The sequence below is a fragment of the Calliopsis andreniformis genome, chromosome 9 (genome assembly GCF_051401765.1).
Source record: "Calliopsis andreniformis isolate RMS-2024a chromosome 9, iyCalAndr_principal, whole genome shotgun sequence".
In the NCBI taxonomy this organism is placed as follows: Eukaryota; Metazoa; Arthropoda; class Insecta; order Hymenoptera; family Andrenidae; genus Calliopsis; species Calliopsis andreniformis.
In genome coordinates, this window is record NC_135070.1 from 18689710 (window position 1) to 18711101 (window position 21392).

The 21392-nt window shown below is 43.4% G+C and overlaps 1 protein-coding gene and 1 long non-coding RNA gene across 11 annotated transcripts in view; one reads left to right on the forward strand and one right to left on the reverse strand.

The window, feature by feature from the left end:
* By (focal adhesion protein tensin) overlaps window positions 1-21392 on the forward strand; it is a 140851-nt gene that overhangs the window by 84262 nt on the left and 35197 nt on the right. For 7 of the 9 annotated variants that reach the window (XM_076386056.1, XM_076386048.1, XM_076386047.1 and 4 more), the window contains one exon: window positions 18290-18355. In XM_076386056.1, the coding sequence (XP_076242171.1) occupies window positions 18290-18355 (66 nt within the window). Of the gene's footprint in view, window positions 1-8035; window positions 8422-17556; window positions 17898-18289; window positions 18356-21392 lie in introns of those variants that run through there. The other 2 variants (XM_076386054.1, XM_076386051.1) reach the window with 2 other exon arrangements.
* LOC143184082 (uncharacterized) lies at window positions 2177-21374 on the reverse strand. Of its 2 annotated transcripts, none has more exons than XR_013002719.1 (5): window positions 21339-21374; window positions 20606-21233; window positions 20316-20466; window positions 20051-20229; window positions 2177-2193 (listed from the first exon to the last, which is right to left on the reverse strand). It is a non-coding gene; the product is annotated as an uncharacterized LOC143184082 (long non-coding RNA). The 2 variants fall into 2 exon arrangements; XR_013002720.1 differs by lacking the exon at window positions 2177-2193 and adding an exon at window positions 6930-7122.

Here is a 21392-nt window from a genome sequence, read left to right on the forward strand (position 1 = left end):
GTAGGTGCAAGAAGATCGAACGTTCTCTCAAACTCTTCGAGAATGTTCCAGTCAGTAACCAGGATTCATATATGTAGGTCAGGGGAGGTTACCATTTTCGTGCTTTGTGTATAGTATATCTGAAATCGCCAAGCAGTAACCACTTCCTCGTGTAGCACACAAAAATGTATGAGGGGTGACCCATTATTCATTGGCTCGTTTGAAGAAGATATATTGGATTCGTTAAATAAAAAAGAAAAGTATTTTCAAGTTCTCAAATCTTCGAATTCTTAAATCTCAATTTTCACACTTTTCAATTTTTCAACTTAAATTTTCAAATTTGCAGTGCCTTTCTATTTGTTTCAATTTCCAGTTTCCAATTCCAACTACTGTAATTGCAATTTCCATACCCAATTTCGAATCTACTTATCAACCGGGTAGTTCTTATAAAAGAATCTGTCATAAATTATTCCAGGTGTACAAAAGCAGGCTTTAACGCCGACATATATTAAAAGTACAGTTTTTTCCGAGTTTTAATCTATGAAATGTGCGACGTGGAGCGCTAAACGAAACTCCCGTTAAGGGATCAGATTTTCAGAGATACCAGTTTCGTGCAGCTATTCCGATTGTCTGTCGGTTCTCCGCGCAACCGTATGCATCAGCAGAAAGCGCAGATATATGCATTAGAGAGTGCATACTGCTAAACGCACAGCATTGTTCGTGAGAGACTATCGGTACGCGAGCCGTACATCCAATTGAACCGGCCGAGAAGTCGGGGGTTGGGGCGACGGCAACCCCTGTCCTACGGCGCCATTGTGCACCCACGGCTATGCAGAGTTTGATTCTGGGTCACCAGGACTTAATGAGAAATTACTGGGCGTGCATGGAGACTTCCTGGCGAACTCGTTACGTTCAAATCGATAAATTGGACCTGCGGAATGTACTATATCTTTTGTCTGTAACAAAAAAATTAATCTACTTGTTGCATTCGTTTGAATGAATTTTTATGAAAACAATCGAAAGGAAATACGAGTTCTATCTATCACTAACATGAATGGTCTTTACAGTCAGATCAATTATCATAAAAATTAAGCTGTTTGAGGAGTTATCAAATATCTTGGACTTGTTATGCTTTTAACTCCCATTTAATCTACCAATTAAAAAAATTTCTTTTTTAAATTGGGTTGTCTCGAGTGTCCGACAGAAGCTAATGGCGATTGTGTCGCAATCGTTCAACATAATCTTGTTTTTTATTCACGGGGATCATCTTTGTCGCAAGGTTACGCGACAAGCCAGATACGCTGCCTCAGTGTCATTTCGGTGATGGTCGCGTCCTTAGTTTTTGCCCGCCTGACCTAATTAAGCAACTGCGACCAGGCGTAGATTACTGTAGTTCCTCGAATCCCGTCGTTCTCCGTGGAAATAAAGCCGCGATGAACATTGTAGCAATCGAACTGGTCACCGTGTTTTCGTTCGACAGTCCAATTGGCGTAAAGTCCAATTGGATTATCAGCGGTCGTTCAATTGCACGTACGATTGCCGCTCGACATTATTATCGCATTAATGCCGATTAGTCGGTGCACGGGTCGACCATGTAATGTGCAAACAAACGTCGAAACGTTATCGCAGAATTCGTGCTATTCAGTCCCAGTTTAATACAACTCGAACAACAATGGGAAAGCTGGTTTCCATAACAGAGAGTGATTTCGAATCGTAAATTAATTGAACGATTATTATTCAGGACTATTGAAATAACACTAAATCACTCCATTTTATATAATTACACAATATGTTCCCCTTCTCTCTTGAAATCTGCATCACAGTCCAACTTCGCAAACACAAATTATCTCTCATTTCCTCCATTTCCAGTATCACCAACGCTTTCCTCACTGCGAAATATCTTTCGCCTCTAAATGAAACGTCAGTAGACGCCCCCGGGCGGATCTCGAAGCGGATCAGTGGAATCAGAGATTCTGTTTGGTCGAGGAGGCCAGAAATCAGCGCATCGACTCGCTTGCCCGTCTTCTGGCATGCAAAGAAGTCACTACCCTCGACTTAAGCGAGTTCCGTGAAGTCGGTTGCGAGGCTTCCACGGGCGCGCAGGTGAGCCTGTCTTACCGGGTCATGATTAATCCTTGAGCGTTTTTACCAGCGCAATACTCGGCTCCTTTCGTCGCGGCACGAGTTAATTAACCCGCCGGGAGTTCTCCTCGCCTGGAAGATAAACGAAGGGGGAGTCAATCTTTCGATAATTAACGTCTTAATCGACCGATCCTATCGCGATTACTAGCACCGAATAAACTGCCTCGTGTATCGTTTCGAGGATCTAGACGATCCAGAGCACGATAAAGAACGAAGGGGAGGATCAGTTGGTAGGTTCGAACCCCATGGAAAGCAATGAATCGAAGAAATTCACGACTCACTTTCGCCCCCCTGGAAATCGGCTGCTCTTTATGGTAATAACGAAGGGGGAAAACAAGAAAACCGGGAAGCTCGAGGTCAAGAGGGCTCGAGATGCTGGAAAAAAGAGGCACCGGGTCCTTGAGAACCCTACAGCTGCCTGTCGTCATCGGTTCATTGAACGGAGGAAACCGTCGCGCGTGTTTCGTGTCCTGCCCTCCTTTGAGGGGTTGTAATGGGAGTGGAGAATAGGGTTGAGGTCGTTGAGCGATGACGGGGCTCGATGCAGTTTGGGGTGACGCAGCTGGATACGAGCACTGTCTTTTCCTTTCAACTTGTGTGGTCCTGGGATGTCTTAATGATGTTTCAGTCACTTAACGATATGCTAATAGTCACGTGGAAACTGAGGATGACAAATGGGAAGATTTGTAGGAATAAGAACTTTGTTCTATATGATTATCTTTCCAGCAACTTGAAACTATTTACCTACACTTTTTCTATTCTACTGAAACACAGTGAATTACACAGAATCTGAAATAAAAGAGACAAAAAGTAGCCTTGAAGAGATCTCAAGAGCGCAAATATTTAATTGTTAATCCACTGACATCAACTCCAAAACACTAAAATGTCAAAGAAATCACTCTGCTTCGTATCATCATCGTTCATTTTCTGAAACTCTTTGACAAGTACCATGCATCTCTCTGGCACCGTAATTTCGCTTGTGTTTCGGCGATTCATTAGCAAGCATCTACAAATTACTAACGGCACTGGGGCAACCCTGTGTGCGTTGTCAGGCATGGAAAATCGATATCGTTTCGGGGCTTTCCTTTCATTATTCAGATAAGGCGATGTAACACGGGACACCTTTGTTCCCGTTACGCGCAACCTTTCCTGCATTTTCGATGCAATTAATCTTGCCTTGTCTCTCGCGGAGCGCGAACCAACTAACGCACGAATTTGCGTCAGGGCACTAGATACACGCCGCGCCATTGAAGTTGTTGCATCACGCCGCGCATTAATCTTATTTAACTTAATTGCGCGGGCTGCTCTTTGTTAGTTAAGCGCAATGCGAACACACGGGAGCGCGAGTAACGAAATTTTCCACCCTCGTTCGCGCGGGCCCCGTTCCATTGCATAACGAATGCTAATTTGTGACACTAATGAGGACACTCGTATTTGTTAACGACAGAGTACTTTGTAATGCGAATCTCGTGCAATGCAAATTCCCTGGAATATTATCCTAATATATAGCTTACTTTATATTATATTTACACTTTATATCTGTTTAATGTCAAGCAGGATTAACCCCATGAAAAATCCGAGAGAAGATAGTACAAAGAACCTGAGTAAGTGATTATAATGGAAGGAAAAATTAGAATAAAATAGAAGAACGTGACGCATATCAATTATAGAGAATTATGGAAGCTCCACTTTAATGTACTCCTGTGGCTACCGTAACATTTGGAAGCACTTGAAGCTGCACATCCACTCCACCTTGTAGAGGCGCATAATCGAGTCTGTCCAAAATCTATTCATCGCTCAGCGATGTTTCCCAAACACTCCTGTTTTCCTTCCACCGCAGAGGGACACGAGCTAGTAACATCTGCCCAGACGCGAGTAAACGGGATGGATTTATTTATGGTTCCGAAGGGGTTGCTGTGTTCGATCTTTGGCGACAGAACGAAAGAGGGAAGGAAGCACTTCCAGGCCAGGCACCAGGCGTAATCTCGTCTGGGCTGTTCCTTGTATCGACCACCTAACTTCCGGTTAAATTTAGACGTATGTGCTGTACGTGAACTTGCTGGATACAGCGTTTGTGCCAGCTATTTTTCCCGAATTTACTCGGAGCTTATTTATATAAAAAATACGATCCCTGGGGTACAGAAATAAAAAGATGAGTGGTTTCGTTGAAAGAAACCTCAGGTCAAGGAAATAGGTCTAGAAGTATTTCCATTTGGAAGGACCAATACAATAGGATTTTTTAAAGGTAAAAATATAGCGCATTTTAAAAAGAAATTCTCAAGCATTCGTATATAAAATATGGAGGGACACTTCCATTGATCTTGCATTCCAATTTGATGTGCCAATATTGAATATAGAGTCTCGATACATTTACCCAATAATCAGAAACTTTGCTCCACGTTTTAATCTACTTCTGAATAAATATTCCAGAATACACGTCAGGTTTATTTGCAAAGGATTAGCTACTGGAATGCAGCCGGTTAAACCGAGGCCGCGCAGTAGAATGCAATATCGATTCCATTTAATATCCACGTTCGAAGATTTTAAGACGATTACTTTTCAAAGCGGCGACCCAATATGCCCGATTCACTTTCAGCTTGCAGAGCACGAACGTCCCCAGCTTCTCGAGAAGCGAGAGAACTTCTGACGGCTATTGCAAGAGGCACCGCGCAATACTGTGCATTCTGCTTGCTTGCTCGATTTCGGTAGGTCCACAAATTCACGATTCGCAGAGAAGTTTTGTTCGTGTCCCCAGCACCGAGATTTTTCCACGAGAAACGATTTGTCGTTGTCCTACATCGACTGCCCCTTTAAAACTTCGTCTCCCGTCTACTTTTCACGGTCCTCTCTTCCTTGCCAGCTCTATGGCGGTCCAATGCACCAGGGGAAGGCTGCAGCCGGTTCTAAGTGCATCGAAATTTATGAACCACCGTCTCTGGCCCTCGCCTCGGGCGCCCGAATCCGCTGAACGATTAATGTTTCGTTCCTCGGGCAGAATTTTATGTCGGAAGTGTGAAAAATGCTTGCGCTTCCTGTCTCCCCCTCCTCCGACCAGCTTTTTTCGAGCTCGAGAGAACAGTATTTTTACTCGCTGGTTGGTTCAATTTTAATTGCTCTGCAATGACGGCTGAAGATTGCTTGGCCCTTTGGCGTATTTGAATGCAGAAATGTGGCCCTATTTGTCATCTTGAGGTCTCAGATGGGGGAATTGGTTACGTGGGTGAGTAATACGTTGTAGTATTTCATGCGAGAATGAGACTGGGGGCAATTTTAGCGGGAGAAAGTTGGAGGAGCAAGGAGTCCATGGACATTGGATTTTTGATCGCTTAATTGGATCGGGGAGTACAGTTATTTTCTTTCCTCTTTATCAAGATTATATTTACATATTTTTACTTTTAGTCATCTTCAGTTCCCTAGTTTGCTTTTTAGTCACACTTCCCTAGAATAAAAATTCCAGTTTAGTAGGTGTACCAATTCTTTTAACAATAATAATAATCGTTAGTCCGTCAAAAAATGCATGCAGTCCTGTTTCGCCACCCACGCAAGCAAGAAAAGGGAATCGATAAACGAGATGTAGTGGAAGACGAGGATGAGTCTTCCCGAAGGATACCAGTGAGGAGGAAAGTTGGTTCTTGCGCTCCACCCATTCGATTCCTTTATCGACCGGTTATCTCCGGCATAATTAGAAGACACCGACGCGTCTTCGCGAAGATAGCCTGTTTCCAAACGAGCTACACCACCGAAACGGACACCTCGAAACGCTCGATCGATGGTTTACGGAGAGTTTAAATCTTGTTTATGCATGCCGGCGCCAAATGGAACGATCGTTCGTGGCTAAACGATGCGTGCGCTCTGCAGTTTCAACCTCAATATTTATTAGGAACGATTGTAATGGTACAGCTTTACTGCAAACACGAATAATGCGATGCTGAGGGACAAATGGTGTGCAATAATGGAGAAAACAGGGGTAAAGGTGTATTAAACTTAAAATATATGTAAGGACTCTTAAAAGAAAGACTTCAGGCTTTAATTTAATAACAAATTTATGGTGCTGTTATGATTTTTCATGAAGTTGTCGTCAACTAAAGTTAGCCAATTTTTGCTCAATCCTTTTCTATACCATAATATTTTTTAGCAATGTATAATGTCGCATACCAAATAAACCGCAGCTGTAATAAAACAGAAATAACACTTTATGAGGTATGAATTTCTCAGTAGCCCCGATAACGCGCGAAATTCATCGAGAAGCGAAGCAGTGGGGATTCGCAGCCTCGATCGAGGAGAGGCAGCGCTGGAATCGGCAATAAGGGGGATAAAAGGTCCACTTAAATGGATCGTGATAAAACGGCCCACCTGTTTCTCTGGTTCTAGAAGGACAGCGATGGGAGGGAATTAAGGGGTCCCATTTAATTAAATTCGCGAAATTAATTTCGCGCGTCGGGATCGATCGAGTCCGTTTCGTTCATTATCGATGATGACTCTCGAAAGTGGTGGGGTCCATGATACGATAATATGAGTTTTCGTGAATTAACGAAGACGCCATTCATCAATTGCGTCCAATCAGAACGCGATCGAGGATCAAGGACACAATGACGCGACGCGAGGGATCGAGGGAAGCTCCGAGACAAATGATCTGTCTTCGCAAACCGGTTTTGGATCGATAAAAGTGACGAAGACGGCCAGACAGGGGCTGATGTGGGAGGGGGGATTGAATTTGTATCGATAATCGTCTGTGATACGAGCAGAAATAATAACTCAGAATTCTTGGCCGGCGTTTATTGCAAATCCGCCCCAGTGTAATCTCCACATTTACATACTGTCGCGATATGTGCGCGACGCTTTAAAATTTCTCGCATTTTAATGCCGTATTCGTTATTTACGACGCTCGCTGCCCCGCGGTTAACACTGCCGTCCTCGTAATATTCCATGATGATTCTAAGCACAGGCTTGCCACTGATTCACCTCATTTATTCTGCTTTTTTTGAATATTCGATTAAGAATCTGTGGAAGAAGTAGCAATTAAATAGTTGACATAATTTATTATATAACCCCAGGATGCTTATTAATGATGGTATGTGTTTACGGTGTTTGCTTCAGACTGTCTGACATGATTATTTGGTTGAGTAATATCGTCAGTGTTCGAGATGTTAAACAGTAGGTTTGATGATAAAAATGTTGAGATTTAAAGATCTTCCCCTGCAGAAAAAAGTAATTGATTTTTTAATAGTGTGTCCACATACTGTTCCGAAGAGATAAATAGGTATAGCTATATTTATTTTAAATCAATGCTTTCTTTTTCACCTCAAGAATGTGAGATCATAAAAAAACGAATTTACAAAACAAACTGGTTCTTCCAGTTGACCTGACATTTCTACTAGAGGAAGAAGTTATTTTTGTCGATGCTCGCATACACATATTGCAAAACATTTTGCACACAGTATATTTATCAGCTGAATTTTTTAACTTTCTTGGAAACCAGCAGATATTCAGCCTAAGTACGCTCTACAAATGATTGCAGCACTGTATACTCTTCGAGAGACCCTCACAGACCACCGAACAAATATTTCACCCTCCCTATTCAATCCTTCCACCCTGTAAACTATCCAGAGGACCACCCCTCAAACACGAAACCCAAAGGGAGACCACTAGGGGTCCCAACATCAGGTATCAGAAACCTCCGATTCGCTTTATCAGAAGCCTTGTCCCCGCAAGGGGGAAGAAGGACGAACGCGAGGAGGAAGCACGAGCAAGAAGGGAGAAAGAAGTTGGTGAACAAGGAGAAACGAAGCGTGGTCTTGGGGCACCGCGCAAGCGCATTCCGGTATACCTAAACCTATACGTTCCGTGCGTGATCCGAAAGACACGAGCTCCATTCGAGTTCCGTCGGCTTTTGCCATCGAACGTGCCGTCGCGTCCTTTCGCTGACTTGCCGCGCTCTTTTCAAATCTCTGACAGTTCCCCGAAACTGTCTTCGCCATCAACCTTGAGCTCAACTGAAAAGAAAGCATCAGAAATTAAAATCAGTGAAGTTTCTCGAGGTCCGCCAGAAGGATGCGGAAAAACGCGAATAAGTGTCAACGTTCGACGGGAGGGAATCCCGAAGTGGCGATGATTTATTTGGGGGACCAGTGTTGACCAGAAGGATGCGCTATCGATCGTTGATCCCAGTGCCAGACTGAGCTGAGTGCGCTCTCGAGATCGATCATTGATTCGTTCGGTCGCCTGACAGCTATCAACATGCTGTCGACCGTCCAGTGTCGCGGTGACTTCGATCGACGGAATTATCACGTCTTGTACGCGGTGAGTTTTTGTCAAGTGCCTATTTCACGGTGGCTCGGACCAGGAAAGCTGACGCTAGGCAGAGTCAGAGATAATTAACTCGCGCCGTCCGTTCGATGAGCTATCTCCGGAATGATGCAAGTGAAACGGATGTAATGTTGTTCTAAGAAATTCCTCTGTCGTGTAACCAGCCTCGAAATAGAGATTACTTCAATGAACACACGGCCGCGCAAATATTCCCGCCGGAACGACTGATCGAGATGGAACGTCGGGTAAAAATAGTGATATCTTGGCGAGCTCAGGCGTTTTAGCGCCTGGAGGAATTATCTTCTCCAGCGGAACGACTGTCGCCTTGCAAAACATCGTTGCACTTTTTCCATCACGCGTTTAGATTAAAAGCAGATAAATTTGAATGCTCGCTTCTTGGATGGTTACCTTAATCGCTCGGGCTGTAACGACGTGCTGCTATCATCCGCCTTCTGCATTCACAGCTTTCTTAGATATAATATTACTTCCTGATATTTCTACCAGAAGCTACGAAAATGTGTCTATTTACATGTAATCTTTTACACCGGAGAAGCTGAGTGCTCCATGGAGTGCTCCAGGACACTAATCATTTGATCAGTAATTAAATAAAAAGACAATTAAGGTGAAAATTAGTTTTTTTTATCAAATACTCCAATTCAGTTCATAAAAATCTGAAAACAATTCTGTTCAAGTGACGCCCACCTTTGCCTAGTGTCTATAATTGCATAGCATTAAATAGCTCTGAGTAATTTTGTACTTTGAAATTTGGTTTATGTGATTGCCTACAACCGCCTGCAATGGTGTTGCTCATTCAATATCACTGCAGTATATCACATAGCCCATATTCGATGCTTATCTTTATCGTTCGGTTGTAGCGTTCGGAAAAATCAGACGACAATATTCTATTCTTTCTTGAAAATGCATTTCCTCCCAACAGTTTGCGAATATGTATCGAACACATATCGCGACCTCACGGCGCCTTGCGTCATTTGTCTATTCTCGGTGCGACTTTATCGCCGCGTGAACGCGTTCGACCGGCGGTCGCGGAATTTTCAAGCAGAGTTTCCACGTCTTGCAAAGGAAAGTCATGGAAATGTCTGTCACTTGGAGATTAGATACCAGGAACGCGTATTGCGGACATGTCTCTGTCGTTTCGCAGTCGACGGCAGCGTGTATTAAATTCCCTCGTGCCTCGAATCCTGAGAACAGGGATTTCTGAAATTTTTTAAATCGCCGCTGGCTGTTTTCGGTGAGCCAAGAGCGAAAGAATGTGCCTGAGAGCTGAGTCACAAATTAATTTTTTTGTGTCCTGTGTTGTGCTTCGTCCTGAATATTTAAGAGATGGAGATTATGAAATAATTGCGGCGATGGAAATTTCTAAAGAAATGGAAAAGAAAATTGAAGCTTACTTCCCTAAATTATCGAGATTTTGTTCGAACGCGGTAGATTCAGGGCAGAACTAAGCGCAATCACAAAGTTCGAATGAAATCGTCAAACGATGTCGTCAACTTAAACATAAGTAAACCCCACCACAAAGTATATTAACTTATTGTGAGCTTGAAATCCCGAGAGCTATAATTTCCATTCGAAACTTCTTCGCTAGCCTGCCTATCTCCAGCACGTTCACGTAACCGACAATTAGCGCAAAGTTTTCAGCGAGTCGGCGAGCGAATTAAGCGAATTTCTCTGGCGTACAGTAACCACCGCTCAAATTACGTTACACTAGGTGAATTATAAACTGGCGTTGAGATAAATTGAATTGCAGGATGGCGCCAGCGATTTCGATGGCTGATAAACTTTCTATAATTTAGATTATCCTGCGCGTTAGCAGGTATTAACCTTAATCGAGGTGCCTGGAAACTGAACAGTAATCGAAATAGAAACGAGCTGATTAAAAAGGAAAAGGGCAGCGAGATCAACTGCGTCCCTAATCGATTAATTCCAGCTGAAATTGTACAATGTAGCAACGTATAATTTCAATGTTGGCGAGCAGGCGAGCAAACGAGTTCCGTTCGAGAAACCGCTCGACGAGGGAAACGCGAGAATCAGGAAGCGCCTGGGTGTCGCTCCTTTGCTCGGCAAACCGTGGACGAAGGCGAAAGAGCGGAGTCGAGTGACTCTTTCGCGGAAGTGCCGGTGTATCGTGTAAACGCGTAATCCGATTCTAGGGTGTGCGAGCCATCGAAGGCCGGAATGCACTTGGAACGATCCTTCACGCCTATTGCTTGCCTACAGTCGACGAATCGATTTGGGAAACCTCTCACTAGCTGCTTCTAATCTGGTGTAATCCGGATTGAACGTAGACATAACTCGAACCTAGCATCAATTGTCATGATGAAGGATTTTTCTTTATTTAATTAGCTCGTTTGTTCAGTCAGTTGTGGGTGTAGAGGTTTGATGTTCTTTGGTGTTGAGGACGCAGGCTGTTTAGAATTTTTTTCGTTATTTAAAGAGTCTCCCAATCAAACATCTCGTACGGCTTCAACAAGTGCTCCAAGTGATATTTGCAAGACACTTGAACGTCGCCTCAGAGGAAAGATCCGAGCAATTCTTTTGACATCTTTAACTGGCGTGTAGGTTCCCAAGTCAAAGTACGACCGATAAATCAGCCACTTCCGACGCTAATCGGAGCGTTTAGACTGTGATTTATGAAAATCGCACTATCGGGGCAGCGTCAACAATACTCGCTACTCTGGTTTATTCGTGGCTCCGTGATCTCGCGACGTCGCCGCCAGTCCGGCGCGGAAACATACCCAGGAACGATTAAAAATCCAGGATTAGATTGTATGAATTAGTAGGCATCTGGTGTACACCGAGCAAACAGCTGCGCTGCAGCGAGCACGCGTTCTATTACACGACACGCGACGCTTGTATACGATGAATCGTGGAAATGGTTTTCTACTGTTGTAATCAGCTGGAAACGACCACGTTCACCCACTTTTACACAGAAACAGAGGCCTTAATAAATCTGAATCACTCGACAGACACGTTGATTAATTGGCATTGTCTAACACCCTTAGAAATGAAAAGAAATGCAACTTTCATTTCCGAGCCACGTGATTGCCTGTATTGATAAGTGCGTGAGCCTTGATACTGGCAGTGTAGACTCGTCGAGGTTCTGAATCTGCGCAAGCATACATTCAATATTTGCAAAAGGAATGTCCTCGATCGTCAAGCGAATAAAATGTGTCCGACTGGATGAGACACAAAGAGGGTGGTGAGCATTCTTCCGCAGTATGGAGGCGTTTATTTACGATCGAGAACGACAAGTTGTCGCCGGGACACTAATTGATGCTCCAAAACGATGGAGTGGACGAAAGCGGCGGCGATCGCTCGCGATTTGCCTCCATTTGTTCGACGAGGCGTGTATAGGCCTAATGTCGCAGTCAATTACTGTACGGTAACAGACGAATCGAAGAGCACCGCCGAGAAAACCAGTTTAGCACGTGTATGGTCTTGTTCGTGAAGTACCAGTCCGTTGAGTCCTCAAGTTCATCGACTTGACGGAAGGTATCTGGTTCCATGGTACACGCAAGATACGCGCTCGACTTTCTCGTGTTTATTGCTCTTGAAGCGAGAATCTTTGGTTCGTGAATTTTTATCTACCTGTAGTTCCTTATTTATAGAATGAAAGGAAAATTATTCTCGTTTCTTGAAAGAGTGAAAAACCTTAGATTTCAGTTTCATGCCTTTTCAAAGTATCTTGAACTCTAAAAAATGTGGAGATGGACAGGTGATGGTTCAATCGTAGAGGTTTCCAGAGCAATCGTATTGGTCCGATGAGTCATACCTATTAGATTATAGGTTTATATTCTTCAGCTTCAATTGTGCGCATGAAAGTAGCAGATGATTTGTTATTAGTAAAGTGGATATTTTTAAGAGACCTAATTTCCTACTCCATCTCAACAGATATATATTACATACTTTTAAAAACACTTTTCTAGTACGATTCACGTCAGCTCTGTCGACAAGTAGAACCTATAACTGTGTCAATAAAAGTAGAACGTTGTTCGTGCTTTCATTTTATTTTTCTTAAAACGTTGCGGCACAGAAGTTATTCCAATACTGGGAAAAAAGCGTTCTCGATGACAGGGGCGATCGTAACCGGCTTCGGGGCAGCTCGTGAATCGCCTGAAAGCGACTCGAAACGGGACAGGATCGAACGTGAACGAAATACGCGAATAAATGGGTCGTGATCCAACTCTATAACGTTACAACCATCTGGAAGGAGTTTCCACTGCGGCAGACTGGGCTTAATAAAGAAACTTCCTCTTATTTTCCTGTTCTCCCTATGATCGCGCAAGAAAACAGCCAGTTTTGCGCTGGCAGGAAGGAAATTTCGGCAGCTGGCAAGGGTCCAGCAGTCGAATCGAAACTATCATCGCGCGCGATGCGGTTTCTGCGTATCCAGTTGGGCAATTGTGAACTTTTTATGGCCATCGGTAATATGTTCAATTCAAACTTTTCATACGGATTTTTTAAAGAATTTTTCGTAACAGTTAGGTAGCTTATTGTGCTTCATTTTAGTAGAATAGAAGATAGTCTACTATTTTGAAATTGAAGAACAATCCTAGACTTGTCCTCCTTTCTTCTTCCAAGAACAAAAGCATAAGACAGGTGTTCCACACAAAAGACAGAAACTTTCGACAAAACGGGGCCAAGGAGGAGAAGCCACGAGAACAGTCAAACGGAAGGATATTCTAATCTACGATAAGCGAGTAACTCGTCAAAGGTGTCGCTTACTCGATCGTGTAACGGGTATAGAAAAGATCTCGGTCTCATCCTTGACTCACCGCAGGAAGTTTCTGCACTACGAGTGTGTGCACTTGTCTAACGATCCATAGTGACGCAACGCCAGCTATTCACGTGAACGTGCAAACACTTTTTCTCGGCTCAGGACCTCTCCCAATGACCTCACAGGAAGTGACAACCTTCTGGTTCATCGTTATAAATATCCAAGATCGTGAATAAGGAGAGGCAAACGAGTTTACATGGAACTAAGATCGTCATAAGTGCAATCTAACGCGCCATAAGATTGTAGAGAGAGGGGAACAGCTTATCTCAAGCTAGGCTTTATCGCTAACCCATGACCCTGCGTGCGAATCAGCTGGTTCTATTCTCCGCTGGATCCATGCTGTTGACTTTTGCAGAAATGTACGTTTGACAAATAACTTTGGGTGCTTGTATACTTTCTATTTTTTAAGAAGAATTTCCAGTTGAGGTGATATTTTTTCATAGAAATTGTATAGATCAAAAACATATTATTCAGTGCTGGGTACTAACTATCTTCTCTAAGTTCATCATAAAGGGTCAATAAAGTCATTTTCCTCTTCGTAAGCACTATTTCCTGAAACTACTAGGTACTTCCCAAACATCAGGCTGCTATGAGGCAAACGATTTCGCAATTTGCCCGTAAACAGCGACGTGACTTCGATCACCGATGCTCGTTTCGAGTCTTTCCTCATGCCACGATGTCACGATCGTATCGTAGTTGATTCCTCCGCAGCTGTGCTCCCGTTGTGTGTCAGACGTGATTCTCAATCGTAATGCACGGCTGGTTGCGGGGCATAAGTCAATTAAACCGGGTATTAGCCAATCGGGACGTCTTTCTGCCCGAACAACCAGCCTTGTCGACGATGGTTCTGTTAGTTAAACCGCACACCCCATGGGCAACGTGTCACGTCTATATTTAACATGCTCTTTCAATCGAACCTAAGACATTTTTATTCGCGATTCGTTTTTTTTTATCCCACGACAGAATCGTGTTTAAACGAGCAAATTCGCGCTTTGCTCATCACTGCGGCTAATTAACGTCGCGCAAGGTCGAATTAGTGACGAGGCGTAAGAATAGATTTGTCACTTAATTATCATTTTTCTTCGCATGCTGAAGGTTGAGACTGCTTGTCTAGTCTTTCTGTAGTTCAATATTGGTTAATTTTAGGATTGTTAGCTGAATAATGATTTTAATAAAAATTTTGAGCAAGATTTTTCAGGATACGTTTAGATAATAGTAATTGCCTTTGTTGACCACAGTATAGGAGAAGAATAAAATTGCAATAAATTTAATACATCAGTGATAGTCTATGAACATCGCCTAACAGACGATCGAATTCGCCACGTGATTTCCTGCGAAAGGAATATGCACTTTCAAACGTTTTCGAATGGAAATTCGAGCTGCCAGCTAAGCAATCCATTCATCGCCACGTTCCTCGCCTACTTCCTAATATTAAAACGCAGCTCTTGGGTCAGTTCCTCCAAGTAAAATTAGCAGACACTCTTTCAATCCTCTGTCGTCACTTCGTTAAGAACTAAATTCGATATTCCCTGAGCTTATTACGAATTTCCACCCCTCAATGGACTCCTATCCTAAGAAGAAACGAACACAATTCTCCGTTATTGTACCTTCCTATTGCTTCGCCATTAAAACGCGTCCTTTTAGCAGAAATTTAATTTCTCTCTCGCGTTTCACTGACCGTGCTCATTGAAGCCAATTCCTCGACGGTTCCATTGAAAGCTGCGACCCATTTCACAGCCAGCGTCCTGGAAAAGTGTTATTGCGTAATATTTGTTCGGCACGGTCGCGCGTGGCTAGCCGGACCACTGACGGGAACCTTCTACTGATTGTACAGTGCAGACGAGCGTGCAGCGTTTCCGCGGTGGTTCGACGTGAAATTTATCGTGCCTCGGTTTATCAATAATGGCCCACGGAAGGCTCGTATATTACCTTAGCAGGGAATTGAAACATTACTGCGGGCGCGTGCGAAATCACGGGATAAAAATCGCACTCGGTTTAGTTATTCCACGGACAGGCGGTTTCGTAGCCCCTGCTCTTAAATTACCTCGACACAGCGAATCTGAATTACTACCAGTTTCGCATCTTTATTCGCGCCACTCTCTCGACAAGGACACCCATCTATTTATCCGAGCATCTAGTCCTGGTAAAACGTGTTTTCTAACCGCGAAGGCCTATGGGCTAGTTAAGGTGATTTATCGTGTCTGTAAAATATTCCCCGCGGCAAATTTAATTTCAATCCTCGTGCCTCCTATCATCGAAATTCAAAGGACTATTCTATATGCTAGAGAGTTATGCCGGTTTGCCATGGAAACTGGTGATCTGTTTGGTAGAAGTGTTGGAAGAATATTATGGCTTCATTTTTGCCTAAGTTTCATGGTAAACTATTTCGAAATAGCTATATATGTTTGTGGTATTATATTTTATTGGTCCTAAGATAATTAAAATTGATATTAACTGTTGGTTATGTTTAAGAAGGAGGCAAAATGGGAGCAGTTAGAGAAATGGCGAGAATGTGTAGGATGGTTCAAACTTTGGAAGCTTGTAATACCCATTCTGCATATGTGAAAAGCCTTTGCTAATTATGCTCAGAGTTTCTTGAACTCTGGAGGACACTCCAGTCTAAGATTCTCTAGAGTTCTCGTAGCGCTGTGGAAGATACTGTCTTAAAGCGATCTAGGTACATGATAGCATCTACAGTTACTCAAAGAGGTATCTGTACACTGAAATTTCTGTGCAATATTATAATTTCAACCCAAGAATATAAACTTTCACATTCCACTTATTTATCTGATTGTGTCACACGTTCTCAGAAGAAAAAAATTTACAAAGACAAAGAATGGTACATATCTCCCACCTCTCAAAGCTCCTCGACTGTTCTAAGACCATCCACAAACCCCATAGCATCTGTCAATACCAATAACTCACATTTAACAAAAAAGAAACCATCAAAAACTTTAATTAAATCCGCTCCTCAAAAAACAATGTCTCCTCCAAAACGCAATGCAGCTCACAGAAAAAGACCAACCAGTATGTCGCGAGTAGCCACTTTAAACCGTGTCCAGCAGGACGAAAGGCGTCCACGGACATCAATTTCACGGGTAATTATATTTACAAGGGAGTGGCACTCGACCTAGTCGAGAACTCGTCCCTTAACCGCGCGCACGAGAGAAATCGCGCGATCCTGTAGAACCCGCGGCGCAGGACCAAGCCTGCGTGGAACGTTGGAACGCTGGCGAACCGTCACCATGGCTACGTGTCGCCGTTCTCGCCCTAGCCCCTGCCCCCGCGCCCCCTGCGGAGGTTCTCGGCAGCGGAGATGCAGGGTTTCATCCCTCTATCCGGCCGCAGCGCCGGGGCGGCTCCCGTGCGGCGCAGACGTTCGTGCCGGTTGACCCAGGTCGCGTGATCCTCGCTCGTCTCCTCGCTTTTTCGACGCTTCATCACTGGCCATGGAGGTGTCACGTCTTAATCTGCACCTTGGAGGGCCCAGCAGCGTACAAGGGACCGTGTGCAAGCGGTTTTTAATTGTTCCTTCAACGCTGAACCGTGATTAGAACGCTACGTTGAGGGGAGGGTGGACACCAGGTGGTGACCTTGAGGCCAGGTGGAGACAGGTGTAGCTGAACGAGGCTGTGAGCAACTTTGCAACGACTAGTATGGAATTAGGACTATGTAATTAGTGTGGGAGAGTGGCTGCAATGAATGGAGAAGTTGTTTCAAGAATTCCTGTCCGCGTGATCGATAGAAAGCCCGATGGATGGGTGTAGGTGATTGTCGATTACTGTAAGAGAAGCACGATCAAGTTCCTAAGCAGAGTACAAGCATCGAAGAGCGGGCGTAATCAGTTCCGCAGATTTTAATGCGAGCGAGGCGAAACGGAATCACGAAGGGGGTGAGTGTCACAGGCGCCGAGAGATTAACGGCCAGACTTTCGTCGATGAATCAGCGCTGCTGCACTTGGCAAACGTCGCCGTCTCCCCGTGGAAAAGCTAGAAGAAGAGGACGGCGAAGGCGGTGGCCGATGTTGCGGAACAATTCGTAATGAACACGGCGCCCGCGCGCCGACGTGGAACGACACGTGGTGGCTCGCGTACTTTCGAATTAAAGTTAAATATTATTATTCTTATTTCCTCTAATCTCTGAATACCTCGCGAGTTTCTCTACACTCAATGATAAGCAAAGCAACGAAGAGTATCGGTAACGAGAATAATAGATTCATCGAATAATAAATTGCTCAAGAGATTAGAAATCCTCTTGTAGTCATTCCAAGTTTAGGAAATCTGAGAAAATTTATAGAGTGTTCAAACATTATTCATGAGGAAGAAAATAATTTCCTTTCGGGTCTATTTTCTCTACTGTGCACTTATCTCTTTCACCGTGCACATGATAACTCTCCCACTTGAACGAAATACGACGTGAGAGGCTCCATTTGTGGGCAGCAGCATTATAGAGGAATTAGAAAGCCTCCTGAATCGAAGAAACGATGACAAACTCGAACAGCAGCTCGCTGTCGCGCGCCTGGCTGCGAGCGAATTGCTGTCGCTGCGGCGACACGCGCCAGGACACCGTGAACAATAATCTGAAAGAGGAGATGCCTCTGCAGGAAGAAACGGAGACGCTTTTGCACCGCATCGCGTTCACCGTTTGGCACACTGCCCTCCATATCGAGAGCGAGGTGCGTTTACCCTGACGCGTGGGTGTTACTCACGTCGTCTCCTTTCGGTTTCCTTGTGTTCCTTTGTTCGGACAAATCGTGCTTCCGTTCTGAAATCTTCAACATTTGTTTCTACAAATTTATAAACAGACATGGAATATTGATTATGTTTATTATTAGACACTGAGTATATGGGGGTGGATTCATCTGCATTCAGGCAACAGCTGCTCAAAAGAAACAATAGGAATAATTCACGGTCTATATCTGTTATCGGTCTTTGCGGCAACGTAACCCACTTTTGTCGAGAATTTCTTTTATGTAGTTAGTGGCGAGGGGATGAATTGTAATTAAAAATTCCTTTAAAAATAGACGACGGCGGTTATGTAATCTTGTGGTTTCTTTTTCTGTTGCAGCATAATGGGGGATACGAAACACAACCGAAGAATGTTAACACCATTACCAGGGCTAAGCAACAGCAGGTAAAAATATCAATTTAAAAATTTGAATATTTGAATATTTGAAAAATTTAATATTTGAATATTTGAATATTTGAAAATTTGAATATTTAAATATTCGAAAATTTGAAAATTTGAAAATTTGAAAATTTAAAAATTTAAAAATTTGAAAATTTGAAAATTTGAAAATTCGAATATTTGAAAATTTGGATATTTAAATATTTGAAAATTTGTATATTTAAAAATTTGTTTAGTTGATCCTGTCTCATAATGGTTATGATCTCCTAATATTCTCTACAGCCACACAATTTTCTTCAAACTATAAATTCAGCAGCAGTACCAAATTTGTTCCTTTAAATTTCCTTCCGCGTGGCTTTCAATACGCGTCCATAAATTGTTCCATGTAACCCGAGGAAGCGACGAAGCATCCTCGAGAAGGAAACGAGGGAAACATACGGCGATCGTTATGGAAAGAGGTCTGCTACACCTCAAGGTTTATCATCTCCGATAAGAAGCCGGGATTCGTACCATTTGCAACGCAGCTCTCTAAATATTTAATATTAAAACAGCCGCAGCGGCGTACGAGGATGCTTCGTATTGGTCGGCAGCGGGCACCGATTGCATCAGGCGTGCCTTCATTTATTCCGCGGGAAAACATGGCCGAGTCCTATTTACATTCGAAACGGCCCTAGTTGCCGACCAACGTACGGTCTACACGTGTACCCGCGACTCAGCGTTTTGCAAACGATCCTCTATGCAAAATCCACGTCGACGACTTCGAGATCTCCTTCGTGTCGCATTCGGGACATTTGCATCCCGCCGCTTGCGTAACCTTTCGGTCATTCGGTGAACTTTTCCGTCAATACGGTTTCTATTACACCTGTGACCTATTCTCTTCCAATTCTGATCTTCTGTTTATCGTGTGAGGGAAAATATTTAGCAGAAATTGCTGCTATTTTGATTTAACCAGCGGATTAATGTAAGCATTACGATCGAAGAGAAATTAAAATGGACGTTAAGATGCACTCGGAGGTGCACTCGGGCTTCATTACGCGACCCTTTTTAAAATTGCACCGTAGGGCAGCTAGCCACGTTCTCTACGCATTAGTGTCGACACCGAAGAAAATTATTCGGTAAAATGGCAGTAAGCTAGCGCACCGCATGAACGGTGCCTAGTATCAGCTGATGTTCCGTCGAGATAATCCAAGTATATTGACGTTAAGTGTGTAATGTATTCACGAAACCCTTATCCGCACTTAGATCCCGACTATTCCAGCGAAAATACATGCTGCAGAATCAGCCACGGCGGATGGGTGAACGCTGACAATTGCTCATGAGTAGTTATTACTGATTGAGAGCGTTGCAAGGAATCGACGTTTGATAGTGATCGCGAATAACGGTGATGAAAGTTGTCACGATGACATTTTTACTCATTGTTGCAAGATACTTTTACTGGAGGAAAGATATACGATACTATGTTCATGATTTAGAAATTTGATTAAGTATAGGTATACTGCAGGTTGCACAGTATAAGTTATACGGTTCACTAAAAACGAGATTATAGCCAAGAAATACTGTATAGCTAGAAGTCGATATACAGAGTGTGGCGGTAGGACAGCAAGAAGTCGATAACGATAAAGCCCACTCTAACTCGCCACTACACTTCCAATTAGAAATTAGCCGCCTGCAATTACGTGGATTAACGATAATTGACATTACCAGTGCGACGTTTCCCGTGCTTCGTGCTTCCCAAATAATTGCACTCTGTTAATTGCTGTACCCAACGGTTATCATTTCTAGATTACCCCTAACACGTAAAGTGAGTCCTTACAAATTCTCCACTGTGATCAAATTTTCAATTCACGTCGTTAAATCCTTTCCAAATCAACTGCAGCTCTCTTGAAATTTAGAAAGTGAATTTTACTAGGGTTTTCTCAATTAAAACATTCCTGTGGCACGCAATTTGGCATTTGGATTTATTTACTTGGCTAAGATAGCGCTGCATTAAGAACCAGGCAATTAGCCTTGTAGCAGTAGCTGCGTAATTACTGCTGCACCTTTCTCCAAATGGAATCTGTTTTCCTCTCTTTTTTTCGAGGAACTTCACGCTAACAAATTCACCCCTTTCTGAAATTCTGGAATGAAAATTTCTCGAAATTAAATTCTGAGATGTGCATAATCTCCTCAAATATTCAAATTTTATATTACAAAATTTCAAAGCTGCTACAGTCCCCACAATTCCCATAACTACCCCATCTCAATCTTCGTTCTCACCTCATCAATATGAAATCAATTCCCGCTCACGAGGGTCGACGATGTAAATTGAAAATTTAACGACGCGCCTACAAGCGTCGCCGAAACGATGCGTCTCGAGTGACCAACAGTTCGGTTCAAACGGGTCAGGAATACGAGTTAGAGGAGGAGTATAGCTGCACTGACTCTAAAAATACGTTTATGTGATCATAACGCGACGGGCTAGTTCTCGCGGCAGCGTCCAGCTTCGTTCGTTCATACGTCGCAGTCTGCTACGCTCATAAATCCTTCCCTCTGTTAGTCTCACGTGTGAAATCGCTATTACGCTCCACGGTCCTACTGCAGCTGTCGTTCCTTAGGATCCGGGCTGCCCACTCCGATATGTGTCCTGCGTGCTTCTCACGGTTGCTTAGGATCCACGGGGCGCCTCCGCGGATCTTTGACTTCTCCTTGCCAATGGGAATTCACTGTCGTGGATAGTCGCGCAATTTGTTCGGCGTCACATGCGAATAAGTCGTAATATGACGAGAAACTGCTTCGATCTGGTCTGAGCGACTCTCCTGGCGTGTAGCGTCGTGTCTGACGACACACTGTACCTATTCTACTTCCTGCACATTTTTGGGCGCGAGAGATGGAACGATGCCTGAACCTGAGATGAAGTACAGTAGGTGTAATTGGAGCATACTGAAGTTAAATTTCATTTGGATAATTGAAATTTAAAATCTGTAATATTTTATGTATATAATATTCATACCATTATATTGAGTATCTCGTCAAGACTGAAATACGCACTGAAATCTCTCGACAC